This window comes from Phaseolus vulgaris, chromosome 1 (assembly GCF_000499845.2).
Source record: "Phaseolus vulgaris cultivar G19833 chromosome 1, P. vulgaris v2.0, whole genome shotgun sequence".
NCBI classification, from domain to species: domain Eukaryota; kingdom Viridiplantae; phylum Streptophyta; class Magnoliopsida; order Fabales; family Fabaceae; genus Phaseolus; species Phaseolus vulgaris.
The window spans coordinates 22,845,342-22,867,121 of NC_023759.2; the positions used below are offsets into that span (position 1 = coordinate 22,845,342).

At 47.8% G+C, this 21,780-nt stretch overlaps 1 protein-coding gene across 1 annotated transcript; it reads left to right on the forward strand.

Moving 5' to 3' along the window:
- The first annotated feature begins 357 nt into the window (after positions 1–357).
- Positions 358–1,038, forward strand: LOC137815696 (uncharacterized). The gene has a single exon (XM_068618809.1). It carries the CDS (start codon positions 358–360, stop codon positions 1,036–1,038), a length of 681 nt encoding a protein of 226 aa, XP_068474910.1.
- Positions 1,039–21,780: the final 20,742 nt, after the last annotated feature.

Genomic DNA, 21,780 nt, shown 5'->3' on the forward strand with positions numbered 1-21,780 from the left:
CGGCTTTCCCCTGTATTGGGTGAAGGAGGTGAAGACCGTGAAGCCCAAATCCCTGGACGAGTTGTCCTCGAACGATCGAGAGGCTTGTCAAAGTCTGACCAGCGCGGGGGGCTTCGACACCGCCACCCTAATAAGCCTAGAGTACAACGCTGAGGCTCTAGCAAAATACATAAGTACGAGAGCTTCCCCTTATAACTTTCTATTCTAGAGGGAGGAGTCGAAACTGAGCCTACAAGCGCTCCTCCACCTGCCCCAGAACTCCCTCTTCCCATGCAAGATTCATTGAGGGGTTTCTTGGGTAGAGCGTCCCCACGTGCTCAAGCTGAAGGGCCTTAGAGGGAAAGTCTATATTACTACATGGGTGTCTTCATGTCCTACGCCCACTCTTGGCACATGCAGGCCAGGGCTAAGGCTGTCAAAGCCTCTGCCTTCCAAGCGCTGGAGAAGGAAGTTGCCTCCCTAAAGGAGGAGAAGGAGAGGCTAGCCACCCACTGGGGGCGTCAGGAGGACGCATACAAGACTTCTTTGAAGGTGGCGCAGAAAGCAAAAGAGGAGGCCAACAAACGGTTGCACGAGGTGTCTCAGGCCAACGCTGAGCTCCTCAACCAGGTGGTGCCCCTTCGAGTGAAGATCACTGATCTCGAGGAGGCAGGCAAGACCTTCGAGGCGCAGCAGAAAAAACTTGAAAACCAGTGCATTGATCGGGAGCAAACACTGGGGAAAACCGAAGCTGCGGTCGAGGAAAAGACTAGTGAGTGCTCCCGATTAGCCAGTGAGAACGCCACCCTCCAAGCCAAGATCCAGGAATTGACGGCTGCTTTGGCCTCCAAAGACCAAGAATTGACCACTCAAGCCGCCAACTTCAAGGTTGCTGAAGAAAAACTGATAGGGGAGGCTGCCACCAGTTTCGGTGAAGGGTTTGTAGAGGCTCTTGTTCAAGCTGCCTATGTGAACCCTGGCATCGACGTCTCTAGGTGTAGCCCCTTGAACGAAGTGGTCGATGGCAAGTTGGTCCCTTTGGAGGGCTTTGAGGGATAGCCTACACTTTGTGCTTCAACAGAATCATTTGATAGTTACTCTTTGCTTAACTTGTAATTATCACGAACCTTACTTGTAATTATAACTTTTGAATTTGCTTAAATGTCATCTGCTTTCTTTCAACTCTTCTTGCGCTTTATCTGCTTCTGTTTTCTTTTCTATATCAAAGGCATAACTGGTACTTTCCTTCGACGCATTTCTTCATTGCTTCGCCTTTAACTATTTAGGTAGCACGTGACTCTCCCTCTTACTCTTTCTTCTTAAGTCGCGAGGCACGCCCTTCTCTTGGCCCTTTTCGCTTGGAACCTTGCTTGGCCTTTGTATCTGTAAGGAATCTTTTTCATGAAGGCGTCGCCTGCCTGGTCATTGCCCAAAGGCAAAGGAGGATTTTACCTTCGCGTATTTCTCTTGTCTCCAATGACTCATGCTTTCATGCTTCTCCTTCTTATCCTTCGAATTTCTTTTTCCCTTTGAACTTAGAAAATCTCCAACTTGCTTCTTACTTACCTTTCTTGGGCCCGAGGCACTCGTAACCGAAGGTAGTACTGACTTTCTCATCGCCATAGAATAAAAAGGGGAGTTTTTTCTTTTTCGGCTTCGACATCGCTCAAGGGCGAGGAGGACTTATCTGTTCTTCTGCGGCCTCGACATCGCTCGAAGGCATGGAGGACTTATCCTATCTGTATTGGGTGTCTACGCTCGAGGAGAGACCTGCTCTGGGTGTCCTCAGCGTGTCTAAACACTTGGGACAAAAGTCGCGCTCTGGGTCCCACGCCCATGGAGAGGCCTACATAATAGTGCCATATCATCCATGGGGTGTCTAAATACCAGTGCGACTTAGCCCTTATCTCTTCACGCTTGGTGCCCACGCTTGAGGAGGGCCCACTACAGCAGCGCCGTGTCGTCCTCAGGGTGTCTGGAAACACCGAGGCGAGTGTTCTGAGCATCAGATGCGGGGGCTAGCTGTTCCTACCTGAGGAGGGGGCGTCCCGAAGGAATCCCTTAACCCCTTTGTACCGCCCTGGTGGTCGGGAGTGATGACGTGGCATCCTGCTACAGTATAGGCGTGTTGGCAAGGCACCAGGTTGGCAAAAGGGAAGGAAGTCGGGGGGCTCGTGTAGCCGCCAGTTGTTAAATTGACGTGTTCCGATCTCCAGCTTACCAGAATCGGCGATCACCAGGTTAAAGATGAAGTCGCCAGATGTAGATTCAGGCGACCTAGTCATTGGAGATCGCCAGAGCAAGCACATCGCCAAAGATGAAGGAGAAGTAGATTATGAAGGCGGCCAGCGAGACCACAAGGAAGGTGTATGAAGGCCCCTAACTCGCCAGTTCCAGTAGAGATCGCACTCCCAAGTTAGCTATGCACTGGGCAGTACCATGCATAAGTAACTTAGCCAAAATGAGAGTAGAAGCAACGCCAAGTCAAGGAGGCTCAAGAGGATGGCACGTGTACGACTGGATGCGAGCCACGTGTCCAGGTCTGTAACTGCCAGGAGAGAGAAAGCAACCAGGTATATAAGAGTTCTAAACAAACTTTCTGAGGTACGCACGTTCAGATTATAATCTTTACGCTTGCGAGTTATAGAGCTTACTGTGAGAGAGGATTTGCACGGTTCTTGTTCTCTTAGTATTTGGTGATACCGTCACTGACTTGGGCGTTGGAGTGCGATCGGCCGCAGCGGCGCCGCTCTGTTTCTTTGCAGGTTCTTGAGGTGGATCTCGAAAAGGAACGGAGGTTCGAAGCGGTGCACACGTCGATCCTTTGACGAGGCAGTTTCCAGCGTTCTGGTCAACAGGCAGGATCATCAGGCGCCCACCGTGGGGCCGTGTAAAACTTGCTCCCATCCACAGCGTGAGTTCTTGGAGGTTTTCGAAGTTTTCTACGTGGTTGTGTGCTGGTGCAACCATCGCTCGCTGTTTGCTTGAGTTTCGTTCGGTGAGTTCGCGTTTTATACCGTTCGTTTGGGTTTTCGATCGGTGAGGTGAGGTTTTACTGCTGTTTGCGCGTAATTTGTCTGGTGGAGTTCGAAGTTCTTTCGCTCGTTTGGTTGTCCATGGGGAAGCGCTGGTTTCTGGTGAAGTTGTGGTTTTCTTTGAAGGTTTACGGTGTTTGTTGAGTTCTCTTGCTCAGTTTCGCACAGTTTTCTCCGACTGATCGCTGAATCGATCGTGGTTGAGGTGTCGTTCGCTGCATTCTGTGATTCGCTGAGTTTCATGAGAAAAATGAGAAGCAATCGCTCAAGTCCAGTTGCGCCCGTCGCTGCCGAAGGCGCCGCTGCCATGACCATGGCGCAGATGGCAGAGATGATGCGTTCGTTGCAGGCAACTGTGGAAGCCTCACGCGTAGAGCAGGCGAGAATGCATGAGGACCTGGTCGCCTCTCGCGCCAAGAACGAGGAGCTCAGCAAGGTGACTGAGGAGCTGCGTCAAGCTCTTCAGGAGCAGCAAGGGCGTTCTTCTGCTGAAGAGGTGGCGCCGTCATCGCCACCTCGTGTTTTCCCTATGCCTTTTGTTCAGGCGATTACTGATACGCCTATTCCCACGAGCGTGGTTCCGGTTAAGGCTGTCTTTACCGGCGTGGAGGATCCAGAGGCTCATCTAACCACGTTCCATACGCTGATGATGCTGTCGGGAGGGTCAGACGCCCTCTACTGCAAGATGTTCGTGAGTACGCTCCAGGGAACGGCGATGGAGTGGTTTGTGAGCCTGCCTAACGGCCACATAACCAATTTTCAACAGTTCTCGAAGATTTTTGTCGAGCAGTACATCGTGAATAAGGCACCGCCTAGGGTGTCTTATGATCTGTTCGATATAAGGCAGTACCAGGGAGAGTCCCTCAGAGACTACCTGAATCGCTTTGGGGCGTAGATGGTCAGATCGCCGGCCAAGGATGAAGAAATGCTGGTCTATGCCTTCAAGAAGGGCGTGCTGCCAGGACCATTCTGCGAGGCCTTGATCAGGGCTCACCCCGCGACGTTTGCTGAAGTCAGGCGACTTGCGGTGCCTCACATCGCCGATGAAAGTGAGGTCGCTGAGAAGAGAGGGAGCCTGGCTCCTGCTAGGCCACGCGCCCAGACCAGAATCCAGCCGCAAAGGGTGCTGGAAAAAGCGACGGCGGCCAGGAAGGACCAGAGGACTCGCCATCCTTACGATAGGAGAAACAAGGGAAGGAGCCAAGCGCGCCAGCAACCAGCACGCCGGGAATACAATCGCCCGCCTAAGCACAAGTTTGTCATGGGACTAGCGGATCTGATCGCCATTCCTAACATATCTGCTAGGTTGAAAGCGCCTGAGAAGGTGGGCGACAAGGTGCTGGGGTCAAAGCCAGATGCCTGGTGTGAGTTTCACCAAGGCTTTGGCCACACTTTGGACTCGTGTTTGTCTTTGGGATATCAGCTCGACGATCTGGTTAAGAGTGGGTTCCTAAATGACTATCTGCTGGACAGGAGGACGGGGGGAGCGTCGAGTTCCCAGCCAGCAGGTGGAGAAGCCCAGCAACACGAGATGCCTATCCACGGGGAGATCCACACCATTGCAGGGGGCTTCTCAGGCGGTGGATGCACCGCATCGCAGAGGAAGAAGTACGCGCGATCGGTGATGGCAGTGGATATGTTTGAAGATCACTCGCCGGAAGTGGACATTACGTTCACCAAGCAGGATCTTCGGGACGTTGTGCCTCATGACAACGATCCCATAGTCATTTCGTTGGTTACGGCGGGAAGGAAGGTCCACAGAGTTCTGGTGGACCAAGGGAGCTCGGCAGACGTGATGTTCTGGCCGACTTTCACGCAGCTGGAGTTGCCCCTTGACCAGCTAAGGCCCTATGGAGGGTGCCTATATGGGTTCGCTGGCGACCGGGTGGAGGTCAGGGGGTACATTGAGCTGAGAACCACGTTTACAGATGAGGCTGGGTCGAGGACGGAGAAAATCAAGTACCTCATTGTGAACGCTCCTTCAGCATACAACATCCTGTTGGGAAGGCCCACGCTTAACAGGATAGGCGCAATCCCGGATAGGCGCAATCCCGTCGGCCCGGCACATGAAGGTAAAGTTGCCGTCTATGGAGGGGGTGGTGATCACGATCAAGTCTGATCAGAAAGAAGCGAAAAAGTGCTATGAGAATAGCCTGAAAAACAAGAGGTCGGTGAGTTATGTAACAACCACCCCACCTCCCGGTGTGAAGCCCAGATCGACGGTAACAGAGGAGGCCGCCGGAAGAGATGTGGAGATGGTGGACGCTGAGCTGGGGGAGAAGAATGCTGGTCTGGAGGAGGAAGAGGAGCGGAATCGCCCTGAGGAAGCGAGGGAGCAGGGAATCGCCAGGGCGGTGATCGCCAGAGAATCCAGGCCAAAACCTGTCGAGCAGTGGCTCGAAAAGGAGATCGGAGGAAAGATCTTCAAGCTGGGAAGATCTCTGGAGGTCGAGTTCCAGGACCAGATCGCCAAGGTGATTGAGCGGCATCTGGACGCGTTTGCATGGTCCACTTCGGACATGCCTGGGATTGATCCCGACTTCTTGTGCCATCATCTGGCGATGGACAACTTGGTGAAACCAGTGCGACAAAGGAGAAGAAAGTTCAACGAGGAGAGGAGGCAGGCGATCAGGGACGAAACACAGAAACTCCTCGCTGCAGGCCACATCAGGGAAGTCCAGTACCCTGAATGGCTGGCAAATGTCGTGCTGGTAAAGAAGAGTAACGGGAAATGGCGCATGTGCGTCGATTTCACCGACCTGAACAAAGCTTGCCCAAAGGATTCGTATCCTTTACCAAGCATTGATGCCCTGGTCGATAGTGCTGCAGGGTGCAAGTTGCTGAGTTTCCTGGATGCCTTCTCGGGATACAATCAGATCAAGATGCATCCCATGGATGAAGAGAAGACAGCCTTCATGACGGAGAGATCGTGCTACTGCTATAAGGTGATGCCGTTTGGGCTGAAGAACACGGGGGCCACGTACCAGAGGCTGATGGATCGAGTACTTGCACCAATGCTGGGAAGGAACGTGCAAGCTTACGTCGATGACATGGTCGTGACCTCGCCGGAAAAAAGCAAGCACGTTGCAGACTTGGAAGAATTGTTCACGACGATCGCCAAGTTCAAGTTAAAGCTCAATCCGGAGAAATGCATTTTCGGCGTGGAGGCTGGAAAGTTTTTGGGTTTCCTCTTGACTGAAAGAGGAATAGAAGCCAACCCAGACAAGTGTGCCGCCATCTTGGCGATGAGGAGCCCAGCTACGGTGAAAGAAGTCCAGCAGCTAACAGGTCGGATGGCAGCCCTATCTCGCTTCGTGTCAGCTAGCGGAGAAAAGGGGCATCCCTATTTTCAGTGTCTGCGGCGCAATAATAAGTTCGTTTGGACGAAAGAGTGCGAGGAAGCTTTCGTCAAACTGAAGGAGTATCTGGCGAGCCCGCCGGTTCTGTGCAAACCGCTGGTGGGAATCCCTCTCAGGTTGTATTTTGCTGTAACTGAGAGGGCGGTGAGTGCGGTGCTCGCCCAGGATCAAGATCAGGCTCAGAAGCCTATTTATTTTGTGAACAAGGTGTTGCAGGGCCCAGAAACGAGATATCAGGCCCTGGAGAAGGCTGCACTGGCCGTGGTATTTTCGGCGAGGAGGTTGCGCCACTACTTCCATAGCTTCACAATACTGGTGATGACTGACCTGCCCATCCAGAAGGTCTTGAAGAAACCTGACGTTGCGGGAAGGATGGTGAAGTGGGCCGTAGAGTTGTCAAAGTTTGATATTAAATATGAGCCCCGAGGCCCGATCAAGGGGCAAATCTTTGCAGATTTCGTGGTTGAGCTCTCATCAGAGGCGACGCGGGTTGAAGGAGACGATTTCCGTTGGGTACTTTCAGTGGATGGATCGTCGAACCAGCAGGGCAGCGGTGCTGGAGTCATATTGGAGGGACCCAACGGCGTGCTGATCGAACAATCTTTGAGATTTGCCTTCAAGGCCAGTAACAATCAAGCAGAGTACGAGGCGTTGATCGCCGGAATTTTGCTGGCCAAGGAGATGGGAGCTAGGGTGCTGATGGCTAAGAGTGACTCGCTGCTGGTCACGGGGCAAGTAACAGGCGAGTTCCAGGCTAAAGGTCCACAAATGGCGGCTTACTTGGCGTATGTGCAGGAATTGAAGAGTTCCTTTGCCTCCTTTGAAGTAGTACATGTGCCCAGAGAGCAGAATGCCCGAGCTGACTTGCTTGCTAAGCTCGCCAGCTCAGGCAAGGGGGTAGGCAGAGGACGGTGATTCAAGAAACTCTGAAGACGCCAAGGGCATTTGTAGCCGATCACCTGGTCCTTCAGATAAGCAAGTCGACGAAGAAAGCAGCGAGAAGCCATAAGTCCTTGACGCAAGAAACTCTGAGATCGCCGAGAATTAGAGCATGTCGAGGAGAGAAGGTGAATGTGATGCAGGTCTGCGCCACCCATGAGCCAGACACTTGGATAACACAGTACAAGCGGTGCCTGGCAGATGGCCTCCTCCCACTGGATCCGACAGAAGCTAGGAGGGTAAAGAAAAATTCCAGCAAATACACATTGATTGATGGCGATCTGTACAGGTTTGGGTTCACTCACCCACTCCTGGAATGCGTACACGGCGAGAAGTGCACGAGGATCATGGCAGAGCTCCACGAGGGTATATGCGGAAGCCACGTTGGGGGTCGAGCTCTGGCCGCGAGGACTCTCCGTGCAGGTTACTACTGGCCATCGATGAGAGAAGATTGCAAGAAATATGCCCAGTGTTGCAAACAATGCCAACAGCACGCCGATTGGCACAAGGCACCTCCCGAGGAGTTGAAGTCGATCTATAGCCCTTGGCCGTTTCATACTTGGGGAATCGACATCCTGGGACCTTTCCCGCTGGCGATCAGGCAGATGAAGTACTTGGTGGTGGCGATTGAGTATTTCACCAAGTGGATTGAAGTAGAACCAGTGGCCCAGATCACCGCACACAAGATCGAAGGTTTCGTGTGGAAGAACATCGTGTGCCGGTTTGGAGTGCCTAAACGCCTGGTGTCGGATAATGGGACGCAGTTTGCAAGCCACCTGTTGAAGAAGCTTTGCGAAGGGGTGGGAATTCAACAAGTGTTTGCATCCGTCGAGCACCCTCAGACAAATGGCCAGGTGGAGTCAGCTAATCGGGTGTTGTTGAGAGGTTTGAAGAGAAGGCTTGAGAAAGCCAAGGGAAGTTGGGCTGAGGAGGTGCCCCGTATAGTCTGGGCGTACCACACCACCGAGCAGTCAGGAACCCATGAGACCCCGTTCAGCTTGGTCTATGGGTGTGATGCCATGATTCCAGTGGAGATCCAGGAGAGCTCGCCGAGATTCCAGAACTTCGTAGAGGAAGACTCGAATGAAGAGAGAAGGCTGAACCTGGATCTACTGGATGAGGTCAGGGAAGAGGCGAGGTTGAAGGCTGAAGCCGTGAAGAGAAGGATTGAACGAAGATACAACTCGAAGGTGATGCCAAGGCAGTTTAGAAAGGGCGACTTGGTGATGAGGAAGGCCCACCAGTACGAGATGGAGAATAAACTGTCACCCAAGTGGACTGGACCGTTCAGAATAACCGAGGCGCTCGGGAACGGCGCCTACCGCTTAGAGACGCTGGAAGGAGGGGCGATTCCTCACACCTGGAACGCCACACACCTGAAGTTGTACTATAGTTAAGAGCTTTGTAAGTAAAGACAAACACAAAGTCATATTACAATGTCTCTGATGAAACAGTTTGAAAGGGGCACTATTTTTTCCCTAAGGAGGGTTTTTAACGAGGCCACCCAATAAAAGAAAAGTTTTCGAAGTACAAGGCGTTTTCAGATTGCATGTGTGCTATTTTCCAAAAGTTTTGAAGAAAGACCTTGTCACTTGTACGTGATTTAAGGCGAGTAAAGATATATCGCGTGCTTTCTAAAAAGTTTTTAAGTCCTCATCGTTTTTCGGCGATTGGAGGCACCAGTAAAAGTTTTTAAGTCCTCATCGTTTTTCGGCGATTGGAGGCATCAGTTAAAGCTTTTAAGTCCTCATCGTTTTTCGGCGATTGGAGGCACCAGTTAAAGTTTTTAAGTCCTCATCGTTTTTCGGCGATTGGAGGCACCAGTTAAAGTTTTAAAGTCCTCATCGTCTTTCGGCAATCGGAGGCACCAGATGAAAGACCTCAACGCCCTCGCGCATTCTGAGGCAAGATAAAGACCTCCTCGCCGTCGAGCGAGTGCAGGCGAGGAAGAGTAAAAAGTCCTCAGTGTTTCTGGGGGCGAGAAGATGTAACCCCTGGGGCAATGTAGAGGCACCAGCAAAAAGTCCTCCGTGTTTCTGGGGGCGAGAAGATGTAACCCATGGGGCAATGTAGAGGCGCCAGTAAAAAGTCCTCCGTGTTTCTGGGAGCGAGAAGATGTAACCCCTGGGGCAATGTAGAGGCGAGTTAAAGACCTTCTCGCCGATGAGCGAGTTCAGGCAAGTTAAAGACCTTCTCGCCGATGAGCGAGTTCAGGCAAGTTAAAGACCTTCTCGCCGATGAGCGAGTTCAGGCGAGTTAAAGACCTTCTCGCCGATGAGCGAGTTCAGGCGAGTTAAAGACCTTCTCACTTACATGCGAGCTTAGGCAAGATAAAATCCTTCTCGTCTCGAACGAGTTCAGGTATGGTGCAGAGGGTGGAAGAAGTTTGGAAGGTGGCTAAGGTAGGTTCGAAGAGAACGCCTAGTTAACCGGTCTTTTGTTCTGAAGTTCAGGGAGGCAAAGAAGGATCCCAAAAGGCGTTTCTACCCCCAGATAAAGAAACAATGGCCAAAGCATGAGGCTAGAAAGAAGCTGATATTACCAAGCGTCTTTGGCGATCAGGAAGAGCTCGAACAGCGGCGGGAAGGTTAAAAGACCTGTTTGATGAAGCAGGTCGAGTGGAGCGGTGTTTAAGCCAGCAACTGGGTTACAGTTCATTGCTTGAAGGATATTTTTACGATAAGGTTAATTGCCTTAAGGTTACAAATTGTTAAGTGTTTGTTGCTTAGGGCTGAAGTGATCCGAAGCAGTTAAGTCAAAGGTTGTACCTACAGTTTTCCTAAGTCATTCCTTTGAAATTAAACAAGCAAGGAAAGTTGAAGCGAGTGAAGAAGTTATAAAAGGAAAAACGTAAACCTTTGTCATTAACAGATAGCAGTGAATAACAGTTCGGAACATATATGCGAGGGACATAAAAGTTTATTACAAGTTATAATACAAGGGAAAGCACAAAGGTAGCAGATGAAGAAGAGTTGATTAATCTTCAGCAGGAACGACTTTTCCATCCACCACCTCATTGTTCAGCGACACCATGCTGAGATCCAGGTCGGGGAATAGGCAAGCAAATTGTTCCCGCGCAGCTTCGAATCCAGCAGCCAGAATTTGAGCAGAGTTTAGCTTGAGTTCTTCAATTTGTTTCTGAAGTTCTTCAATCCGCCTCTTGAGGTCTTCAGTTTGCTCTTTCAGCTCTTTATTCTGTTGCTCCAGCTCTTCAACCTGTTTTTTAAGTTGTTCGTTGGTCTCTTGAGCCTGGAGAAGGTCTTCAGTAACCTTCTTGGATTCCGCTTGTGCTTGGGCCAATTCAGCAGCCACCTTTCCCTTCTCTTTGTTGGCCTCGGCAAGATCAGCTATGGCGTCGTCCCTCGCCTTTTCCACTTGCCCAAGGAATTTCTCTCGGTCGGTTGACCTCTGCTCCAATTTTTGCACTTTAGTGGCGTCAGCTTTCATGAGAGCCTCCAGGTCAACCACCCTGACGCGAAGAGGCACAATCTTGCTCTCCAGTTCGACCTTCTCTTGAGCAAGTTGATGCACCTTGTGGCGAAGGTCAGTGGCCTCCTTGCGCGCCAACTTGAGCTCGGTGTTCATTGCATCCTCCACTCGGGAGTGTTCGATTTCTGCGAGCGTCAGGCTGAAAGAAAACTTCTCCACCTCGACCCTCATGGTGTTGTTTTCGGTTTTGAGGTTGAAGAGGTCGTCTTGGAGCCTCCTGGTTGAGCCCTCCACAGCCCTGGTTATGATCGCCGGGATGTCTTCCGCTATGGTCTTCAGCTTGGCAGTTAGAGGCTCCCACATCCTTGTGACCTCCAAAGGGAGGTTTGCTGCTTGGAGAGGCACCAGGTGAGCCTGTTGTTGGTTCTCGTCGCCACCTTCCTTAGCGGGTTCTTCAGTAGGCGCTTCCTGGCGTGGCGACGGAATCGGGGACTCGGTGATCAGAATCGGAGAGGTATGAGCGACCTCATCCCCGATTGGAGCAGCTTCTGCAGCTGAGGCGTTTGAAGGGATACCCCCTCCAGCTGACACATATGGTGTAGAGGCGCTTGGGGGGTCCTCCATGAAGTTTGGCTCTGGGGCCTCAGCTGCAAGTGGCGCAGTGGCCAGTGGGACCGCTTGGACTGGAGAGGCAGGAGCCTGTGGGGGTGGCGATGATGGAGGAGGAGCAGGCGTCGATGGAGGTGTTGAGGTTGGAAGAGGGGGTGGAGCAGGCGGTGAGGAAGGTGCCACCCTCTTCCTCTTTGAGACCAAACCATCCTCGGTGGCCTCGTCATCTTCTTCCTCTTCCTCATTGATCACCTGAGGGGCTTTCCTTTTAGGTCTTTTGAGGACCATTTTCTTGCGTTGGGCAGGTTCCTTGGGTGGTGATCGCCCTTGGACGATGGCTGTCTCCACCACCGAGTTGGGCACCATTTGAGAACCTGTCGCCAACCCGTGGTTTCGGGCGAGCGCCTTCAGTTCAGCGAGCATGCCTTTGCCCAACATGTTGTCTGCATGGAACGAAAATGCATGGGTTAACTCAAGGAAAAAATAAGTGCATAAGGTAGTAAACAGCAAAGTAGATGATATGTGCAGGAAAGGTAAAACCAAAGTCTTGCGCATAACGCACAAGACGCCCAGAAACAGCTAAACAGAAGCAGTATCAAAACAACAGTTTAATGTCCTAACCTATTCGAATTTCTAGCTGGTCTTCATAAAATTCGAAGCATATCAAGGTGGTGGTAAGGAAAGTAATGTTGGCGTCCGCCACCCTTTTCCAGAAGAGACAGAGATCTCTGTCCAATGCTCCCATGCTGTCAGGACTTCTGGGTCTCCTGAAGCAGCTCTTGGACTCTTTCTTCCCCTTGTCCACCCAGTACAAGGGGAAGCCGTCGAGAAGGGAGGCGTCCTTGTCATTCGAGCGCACTTGGACGAACTTCCCCTTCCAGTCCTTGTAGGATTGCTGGAAGATAGCAAAGATGGACCTCCCAGCAATCGCGTTCAAGCTAACCCACAGGCGGTCTCCTGGGTGCTTGGCTTCGAAGAGGAATAGGAACACGTCCACCGATGCGGGCAACCCCAGGTGGTCGCACATCACTTGAAAAGCTCGAACAAACGCCCAGCTGTTGGGGTGAAGCTGGGCGGCGGCAATGTTGAGCTCGGTTAGGAGTTCCCTCTCGAATCGGGTGAAAGGGAACTTGAGCTTCACCTTCTTGAATAAGGTCGTGTAGACGAAGCAGAAGGGCCCGTCGGCGCTCACCTTGTCATCGGCACAAACAGACAGATCGGGGGGGCAAGGCAGCACCATCATCTTCTCGTCGTGCTCCTTGTGAAATGATTGATGAAGCTCGTCCCCCTTAGTCAGCCGCAAAACTGCTCCCGCAGTGTTCACAGAGGATGTCTCCCTCAGAAGGGTCGAGTTGGCCCAGGGATACAAGGTTTTGAAGTCTGGCAGGGGAACGAGGGCTCCTCCAGCGATAGGTGGAGTCGCCTGGGCCAGGACAGGACGGGAAGACGCAGGCCTCTCAGCCTGCGAAGATGAAGCGCCACGAACTCGTGGTGGGTCGTGTGCTTGTGAAGGGAGGTTTCGTGATGAAGGAGGAGGATTCGGGGTGATCTTTGTGCGAGTCATGGTAGCAGCTGCAAAGGAAGAAGAAAGGAAAAATGATCAGGGGTTACAGAGGCTGACTCGATCATAGAAGGAAGGTGAAAAACGAACGAATGTAGGTTCGTTGCGACGATTGACGAAGCCCTAAGTTACGCAAAAGGAGAAATGGAAAAACAACCCACAGCGTATGCACCAGGCAGTTACAGGATGATGCGAATCGGTTAAAATGCAAGGAAAACCAGCAGAAGAAGGAAAGTGGGTACCTTTTGATGATCAGGAAGACGATGAAGGTTGATGGTGATTCGGAATGCTGGAGAGCGCTGAGAGTTTTTCGCAGACGAAAGTTGGAGCGTTCGTGAATGCGAGGGAAAGTGATGGAACAGTGTTGAGTGAAAATGGGTTTAAGGGTTTTCTCGAAATGGGTTTAGGAAGCGCAAACGGCAACTGAAGAGAGCCGTTGGTGAGGCCACGTGTCGAGCGACGAGTGAGGGGTTTGGTGGAGCGTCAGAGCAGCAGAAGGTACAACCGCTTGGAATTCTGCGTCAGCGCCACGTAGGTCGGTGTTGACGTGGCTCTTTCAGTCTTTTCGCTAGACAAGTCTTCGCTTAAGACTAGGGGGCTTGTGTACCGCCCTGGTGGTCGGGAGTGATGACGTGGCATCCTGCTACAGTATAGGCGTGTTGGCAAGGCGCCAGGTTGGCAAAAGGTGATGTGATTCCAATAGCCACATAGAACAAGATTCTTGACACTTTGAGGAATCACCTTGAGCTGGAAAATGTAGAGGCACTTTCTTAGAAGTTGGATCATAGTTCTAAGATCAAGAACTCACCAAAACAAGTACCAAATCCCAAACTCATTTGGATGAACCAAATATTGTCAAATTGAATCAACAAAGGAGAAGGAAAAGAACAAACCGAACAGAATTGAACTTCAAAACAAAAGAACCGAACAGAATTTAAAAACTAAACAGAAAATAGGTGCTGGAAAATTAAAGGAACCGAAACAAAAACAACTCAAAACTCAAGGCAATAAGAACAAATTGAAGAAGAAGAAAGGAAGGAGAAGAGAATGCTCATGAAGATGGAGGAATGGTTGGATGATCACGCCACTAGAAGAATGGATGCTCCTAGATGAGTGTGGAAGCCGCCACTTGAGGAAACCATGGTCCTTCAAGATAAGACTAGAGAAGAAGCTCAAAGCTCTCCAAATGCTCACTCCAATTTTGAGTATAGTTTCTTTAGATAAAATTCAAATCTGAATTTTTACAAAGAGAGCACCTCTATTTATAGCCTAAGGTGCTGAAAAGTAAGCTACACAAATTCAAAAAAACTCCCTCCTAAAAAGCTTCTAGAATTTGCGCCTAAAACAAAGCATGAGGAAGGTGTGATCCCTTCTCTCACTTTGGCACCTCCTTATTTACTCCTACACCTATCTACTAACACACCCCCCCTAAGACTCTTAACTAAAGACTAAAAGATGCTTTAACAATAGAAGTTTCTAATGTTTCCCTCTAAGCACCTTTCTAAACAATATTTATTTAAAACTTGGCTTTGCCCTTCATGGGATGGTCTTTGGACTTTTGTGGGCTTTGGCCTTCTTGGGCTTGGGCTTGGGCTTTATCTTTTGCAAAGATTAACAAGAAAAACTTTAAATGTGAAGGCGAATGATCTTGTTCTTCATTATAAAAAGCCACCTTTAGTTGATTCTCATCATACTCCCCGAGTTGGAGAGAATTCGCCCACGAATTCTGAATCCCTGCATATAACAAAGTCAGTTTACTTTTACAATCAAAAGTGTAAGAAAAAGGAATACATGACTTAGCAGATGGAACCAAAGGGATTGCAGAAAAGGAGGTCCTACAAATCGACCAAGTTGGAAAAATGTGTTTGGGAATGATGATATTTTTGGGAAAAAGACCTCTTAAATGGTGAAACCCATTAGGAGGTATGAAAAAATCATCCCTAACATATTTTAACCAAGGTGGTGTTGAAATAGGAACCTTGGGTAATGAAAAAGATAAAGAAGAAGAAGACCTTGGAGGGTCCATTTGAGGTATAGCACGAGTCAACATGATGGATTTAGAGGAGAAAATGGTGTGACTCGGTGTAGTACTTACTTCTTTTTCTTTCTCATTTTCTCTTTTAGTTTTCATTTTTATTTGGTCCTCATGAACCTCTTTGGGAGAGAGGGGTTTTAATATAACCTTGCGCCCTAGGAAGGAAAAAGACATTGTATTGGATAGGCCATCATGTAAAACATGTCTATCATATTGCCAAGGCCTTCCTAAAAGAAGATGAGAAGCTTCCATGGGCACAACATCACATAAAACCTCATCTTTATACTTTCCTATAGCAAATTTAATGAGGACTTGTTTATTCACCATGATTTCACCTACTTCACTAAGCCATTGTAATTTGTAGGGCTTGGTATGAGAGATAGTGGGTAAGGCTAACTTCTCCACAACTCTTGTACTAGCCACATTAGTGCAACTTCCCCCATCAATAATCAAGGAACATAACTTGTTGTTGATAAGACATCGGGTGTGAAAAATATTTTCTCTTTGAGTATCATTCAAAGATTTTGGAATTGTGCCCAACATACGTCTTACCATCAATAAGTCACCTTCACAAGGACTTTCACTCTCATTTTCACTTGATGGTCTAGAAGGTGAAGAATGCCTAGGTGAAGTGGAATCATGCTCACTAACTACAATGCCTTCATGCATGTACATACTTCGTTTAGAAGGGCAATTAGCAGCAATGTGACCATATCCCAAACATTTAAAACACTTTTGACTAGACGATTTAATTGGGGATTTAGGCCTAGAAGTAGATGGCGTAGGATCCTTGGGTTTGAAAGAAGAATCTTTGGAAGGATGTTTGGAAAAAGAATTTTTGTTTCTCCAAGACTTGGAGTAGTATCCATCATTGGAAGCATTTTTTAAAGAGTTTTTCTTAGCAAGTTGGGCTTCCACCTTCATTGCAAGATGAACTAAAGAGCCCAATGATGAATACTCTTGTAACTCAACAAAGTCTTGAATATCCTTCCTAAGACCACTCACAAACCTAGCAATCATAGCTTCCTCACTTTCCTCTAATTCAATTTTAAGCACAAGCGTTTCTAGCTCTTTATAATATTCATCCACATTTAGCGTGCCTTGTTGAAACCGTTGGAGTCTCAACATGAGGTCTTTCCTAAAATGTGGGGGCACAAATCTAGCGCGCATTTGATCCTTTAAAGAGTTCCAAGAGTCCACGGGAGGACCCTTGTGATAGATAATGTCCTTTACAATTCCATGCCACCATTTCATGGCATAATCACTAAACTCTAGGGTGGCTAGCTTAAGCTTATGCTCATCTTGGATCTCATGGATCTCAAATATTTGTTCACACTTAGCCTCCCAATCTAAATATACATTAGGATCACTTGAGCCATTGAAACAAGGAAGCTTGACCGAAGGTAGCCTAGCCTTTGCATCTTGGTAGTAGCCATTGCCATAGTGAGGTCTCTCCCCTTGGTTGTGATGTCTATGTCCAAGGAATTGGGGTGGAGTTCTCCTTCTCCTATGGTCCTCTTCACGGCCTATGTCATTGGAAGAACCTCTTGTTGAAGGTCTATGTGAATGATGTCCATCATGGATAGAAGGAGATGGTCTAGCTTGTTGGACCTCCATCTTTTGCATTTTCTCTTCCAACCGTCTAATTGTTCTTTGAGCTTCATGTAATTCACCAAGAATGGAAGCTTTGGAAGGAGAATTCTGCTTGTAGGATGCATCACTTGAAGATCCAGCCATTTGTAATTAAAAAAAACAGCAAACACACAAAAAACAGCAAACAAGTTAAAAATTAGCAAAAACAGTGAGCTTTTTGGCAATGAAACTGCCGAAATGAACTAAGGCTGAAAAAGATATCACTCTCAAAGAAATAATGTTCTTGCACCAATCTGATCTTGAGGCCTTGGAATCCTCAAATGAAATATGTCAAAGCAAGCACACCAATCTTAAGAGCAAACCACCACAAAACCAAAGAAACAATAAAGACAAACAAGAAAAGGTATAAGCAAGGAAAGGTAATTGCAAAAGGAATACTATATGTAAGACAAACTCAAAGAGTAAGAATGAAAGACAATCAAGAAAATAAAGAACTCAATGAGAAAAGTAGGCACACAAAAGAATACCTAAGGAAAAGCACTAGAGTAGATGAAGAAAACAAAAAATTTAGCTACTGGAAATTTTTTTTTTTATGCAAACTGTGTTTGATATTCACTGATTTAACTGGAACGTTGTAGAGCGAACTGGATTATGAAATTTATACCACAGAAACTTCAAGATGTTAACTCAAAAATGGCACTGGAATCAATTAAAAACAGTAAGCCAATTGAGAGAAATAAATTTTTTAAAATCACTGCCAGATTACCGTATTTTTTTCGGCAGGAATGTACACTTTTTTTATTTTATTTATCATTTTTTGTGTACTTCATATTTTTGAATGATTCTTTTTTCTATTCTTTTCTAACACTTTGAATATCTCAAATCCAGAATTTCAGAATTTTACAGTACGTAAATCAATTGCAATAAGGAAAAACAGTAAGCACTTTTTTTCAGAAACAGAGGAATCCTAATAGGAATAAAAAACAGGATGATGAACTAGCAAAGACATAATAGAAAATGATGTATTGGAACTTGTATAGGTCTAGAATACAAGTATGAACTCAATTCTAAAAAGAAAATGCACAAAGGATCAACATCAATTCAGAAAATTATATGACACCAAAGCAAGAAACAATCAAAACAATAAAAGTACTACTAGAAGTAATGACATATATGGAATAACATGACTAAGACAAAACTTGACATGATTCAAAAATTAAAAGACACATCACAAATTGTAACAAGTGAAAGGAAGCTTAAGGTAAACTCTAGGAAGGATAATGCCATTCCAAAAGAGCAACCATACTCATAAGAATTATGAGTGCCATAAACCTTTCCACAAACACTTGGAGCAAAAGAAAAACAGCAAGAATACTCAATTAAAATTCTAAAACAGAAACTTAAATTGCAAGAAATTAAAAAGAGCTCTTGAAATAAAGTGCACACAACTCAACAATTAAACAAGAAGAACCTAAGACTCATGATACCACATGATGTGATTCCAATAGCCACATAGAACAAGATTCTTGACACTTTGAGGAATCACCTTGAGCTGGAAAATGTAGAGGCACTTTCTTAGAAGTTGGATCATAGTTCTAAGATCAAGAACTCACCAAAACAAGTACCAAATCCCAAACTCATTTGGATGAACCAAATATTGTCAAATTGAATCAACAAAGGAGAAGGAAAAGAACAAACCGAACAGAATTGAACTTCAAAACAAAAGAACCGAACAGAATTTAAAAACTAAACAGAAAATAGGTGCTGGAAAATTAAAGGAACCGAAACAAAAACAACTCAAAACTCAAGGCAATAAGAACAAATTGAAGAAGAAGAAAGGAAGGAGAAGAGAATGCTCATGAAGATGGAGGAATGGTTGGATGATCACGCCACTAGAAGAATGGATGCTCCTAGATGAGTGTGGAAGCCGCCACTTGAGGAAACCATGGTCCTTCAAGATAAGACTAGAGAAGAAGCTCAAAGCTCTCCAAATGCTCACTCCAATTTTGAGTATAGTTTCTTTAGATAAAATTCAAATCTGAATTTTTACAAAGAGAGCACCTCTATTTATAGCCTAAGGTGCTGAAAAGTAAGCTACACAAATTCAAAAAAACTCCCTCCTAAAAAGCTTCTAGAATTTGCGCCTAAAACAAAGCATGAGGAAGGTGTGATCCCTTCTCTCACTTTGGCACCTCCTTATTTACTCCTACACCTATCTACTAACACACCCCCCCTAAGACTCTTAACTAAAGACTAAAAGATGCTTTAACAATAGAAGTTTCTAATGTTTCCCTCTAAGCACCTTTCTAAACAATATTTATTTAAAACTTGGCTTTGCCCTTCATGGGATGGTCTTTGGACTTTTGTGGGCTTTGGCCTTCTTGGGCTTGGGCTTGGGCTTTATCTTTTGCAAAGATTAACAAGAAAAACTTTAAATGTGAAGGCGAATGATCTTGTTCTTCATTATAAAAAGCCACCTTTAGTTGATTCTCATCAAAAGGGAAGGAAGTCGGGGGGCTCGTGTAGCCGCCAGTTGTTAAATTGACGTGTTCCGATCTCCAGCTTACCAGAATCGGCGATCACCAGGTTAAAGATGAAGTCGCCAGATGTAGATTCAGGCGACCTAGTCATTGGAGATCGCCAGAGCAAGCACATCGCCAAAGATGAAGGAGAAGTAGATTATGAAGGCGGCCGGCGAGACCACAGGGAAGGTGTATGAAGGCCCCTAACTCGCCAGTTCCAGTAGAGATCGCACTCCCAAGTTAGCTATGCACTGGGCAGTACCATGCATAAGTAACTTAGCCAAAATGAGAGTAGAAGCAGCGCCAAGTCAAGGAGGCTCAAGAGGATGGCACGTGTACGACTGGATGCGAGCCACGTGTCCTGGTCTGTAACTGCCAGGAGAGAGAAAGCAACCAGGTATATAAGAGTTCTCAACAAACTTTCTGAGGTACGCACGTTCAGATTATACTCTTTACGCTTGCGAGTTATAGAGCTTACTGTGAGAGAGGATTTGCACGGTTCTTGTTCTCTTAGTATTTGGTGATACCGTCACTGACTTGGGCGTTGGAGTGCGATCGGCCGCAGCGGCGCCGCTCTGTTTCTTTGCAGGTTCTTGAGGTGGATCTCGAAAAGGAACGGAGGTTCGAAGCGGTGCACACGTCGATCCTTTGACGAGGCAGTTTCCAGCGTTCTGGTCAACAGGCAGGATCACCCTTCTTAGGGATTAGGCACCCAGATTTCAGTCTTCGGATAACGTCTGACACTGGGGCTAGCTATTCATACCTGAGGAGGGGGTGTCCCGAAGGAATCCCTTAACCTCTGCTCAAGGACTAGGTGCCCGGATTTTGAACTTATATCTAACATTTGATACCGAGGCTAGCTATTCATACCTGAGAAGGGGGCGTCCTGAAGGAATCCCTTAACCCCTTCTCAAGGGCTAGGCGCCCGAATTTTGAACTTATATCTAACATACCTGTTATCTTGCTTTGCATCTGACCTCCGCTCCTTTCTCTGGCGATGCCTACTTCTGGCGACGCCTTGTCCCGACGACGCCTTATCTTGGCTACGCTTTATCTTGGCTACACCTTATCTTGGCGACGCCTCGTCTTGGCGATGCCTCCTCTTGGCAACGCCTCATCTCGGCGACGCCTTATCTTGGCGACACCTCATCTTGGCGACGCTTCATCTTGGCGACGCCTTATCTTAGCGACGCCTTATCTCGACGACGCCTCATCTTGGCGACGCCTTGAATCTTTGTCTTTGTTTCTTTAATCTTTGATCTTACATGAAAGGGAAAAACTAAGGCAGAAATATCTTAAACTTCTCTTTTCTTTATTTGGGTGACCTCATTAAAAAACCCCTGGGAGGGAAAAAGAGTGTCCCCTTTACAAAATTTCAACTGAAATAAAACTTTAAATTCGCCGCATTCCAACTACGGATGGGGCCTCCTTCTAGAGTCTCTAACTTATATGAACCATTTCCTTTGGCTTTGATTACTATGAACGGCCCAGTCCACTTGGGAGACAACTTGTTTTCCAACTCGTAAGGGTGAGCCTTCCTCATGACCAGATCACCAACCTGGAATTGTCACAGCTTCACCTTAGAGCTGTACTGACGCTCCACTCTTCTTTTCACAGCCTCAACCTTAATTCTCGCCTCTTCTCTGGCTTCGTCTATCAGATCCAGGTTCACTTTCCTTTCTTCGTTGGATTCTTCTGCCACAAAGCCTAAGAAACGAGGCGAGCTCTCGTGAATCTCTACTGGGATCATGGCGTCCGATCCATACACTAGGCTGAAAGGCGTCTACATGGTGGAAGATTGAGGCGTGGTGTGGTACGCCCACACAATCCTCGGTAGTTCTTCTGCCCACGCCCCTTTAGCTTTCTCTAATCTGCGTTTCAAACCTCTCAACAAAACTCTATTCGCTGACTCGACTTGCCCATTCATTTGGGGGTGTTCGACTGATGCAAACACCTGCTTGATTCCTACTTCTATACACAACTTCCCCAACTGTTGGCTCGCGAACTGGGTGCCATTGTCTGAAGTGAGACGCCTCGACACCCCAAAACGACACACAATGTTCTTCCAAACAAAGTGTTGTACCTTGTGCGTAGTGATCTGTGCCACTGGTTCTGCCTCTATCCACTTGGTGAAGTACTCGATGGCAACGATCAAGTACTTCATCTGCCTTATCGCCAGTGGGAACGGGCCTAGGATATCAATTCCCCAAGTATGGAAAGGCCATGGGCTGTATATAGATCTCAGTTCCTCTGGCGGCGCCTTGTGCCAATCAGCGTGCATCTGACACTGCTTGGAACGCTGGGCGTATCGCACGCAGTCTTCTCTTACCGTTGGTCAGAAAAAACCTGCACGTATTACCTTGGATGCCAAGGATCTTCCTCCCACGTGGCTTCCACAAATACCTTCGTGGAGTTCCGCCATTATCCTGGTGCACTCGTTGCCACTTACGCACGTCAAGATAGGGTGCGTAAATCCATGTCTGAATAATATCCCATCCACTAAGGTGTACCTTGCGGCGTTCCTCTTGACCTTCTTGCCTTCTTTTGGTTCCGCTGGAAGGATCCCATCCGCGAGGTATCGCCTGTAAGGGTTTATCCATGTATCGCCTTCCTCCAAGGCGTATATCTATACGCCCTCCTCTTTCTTCGGCGAGGTTGCATAGGTACTGAAGCAGGGTGCCCTCGCCGTGCCTTGACTCAAAGAGCGGTGGCTCCTTGG

What these genes read in the sequence shown, in the direction of transcription:
- LOC137815696 (XM_068618809.1), top strand. Translation starts at nt 358, where the DNA reads ATGGGTGTCTTCATGTCCTACGCCCACTCTTGGCACATGCAGGCCAGG.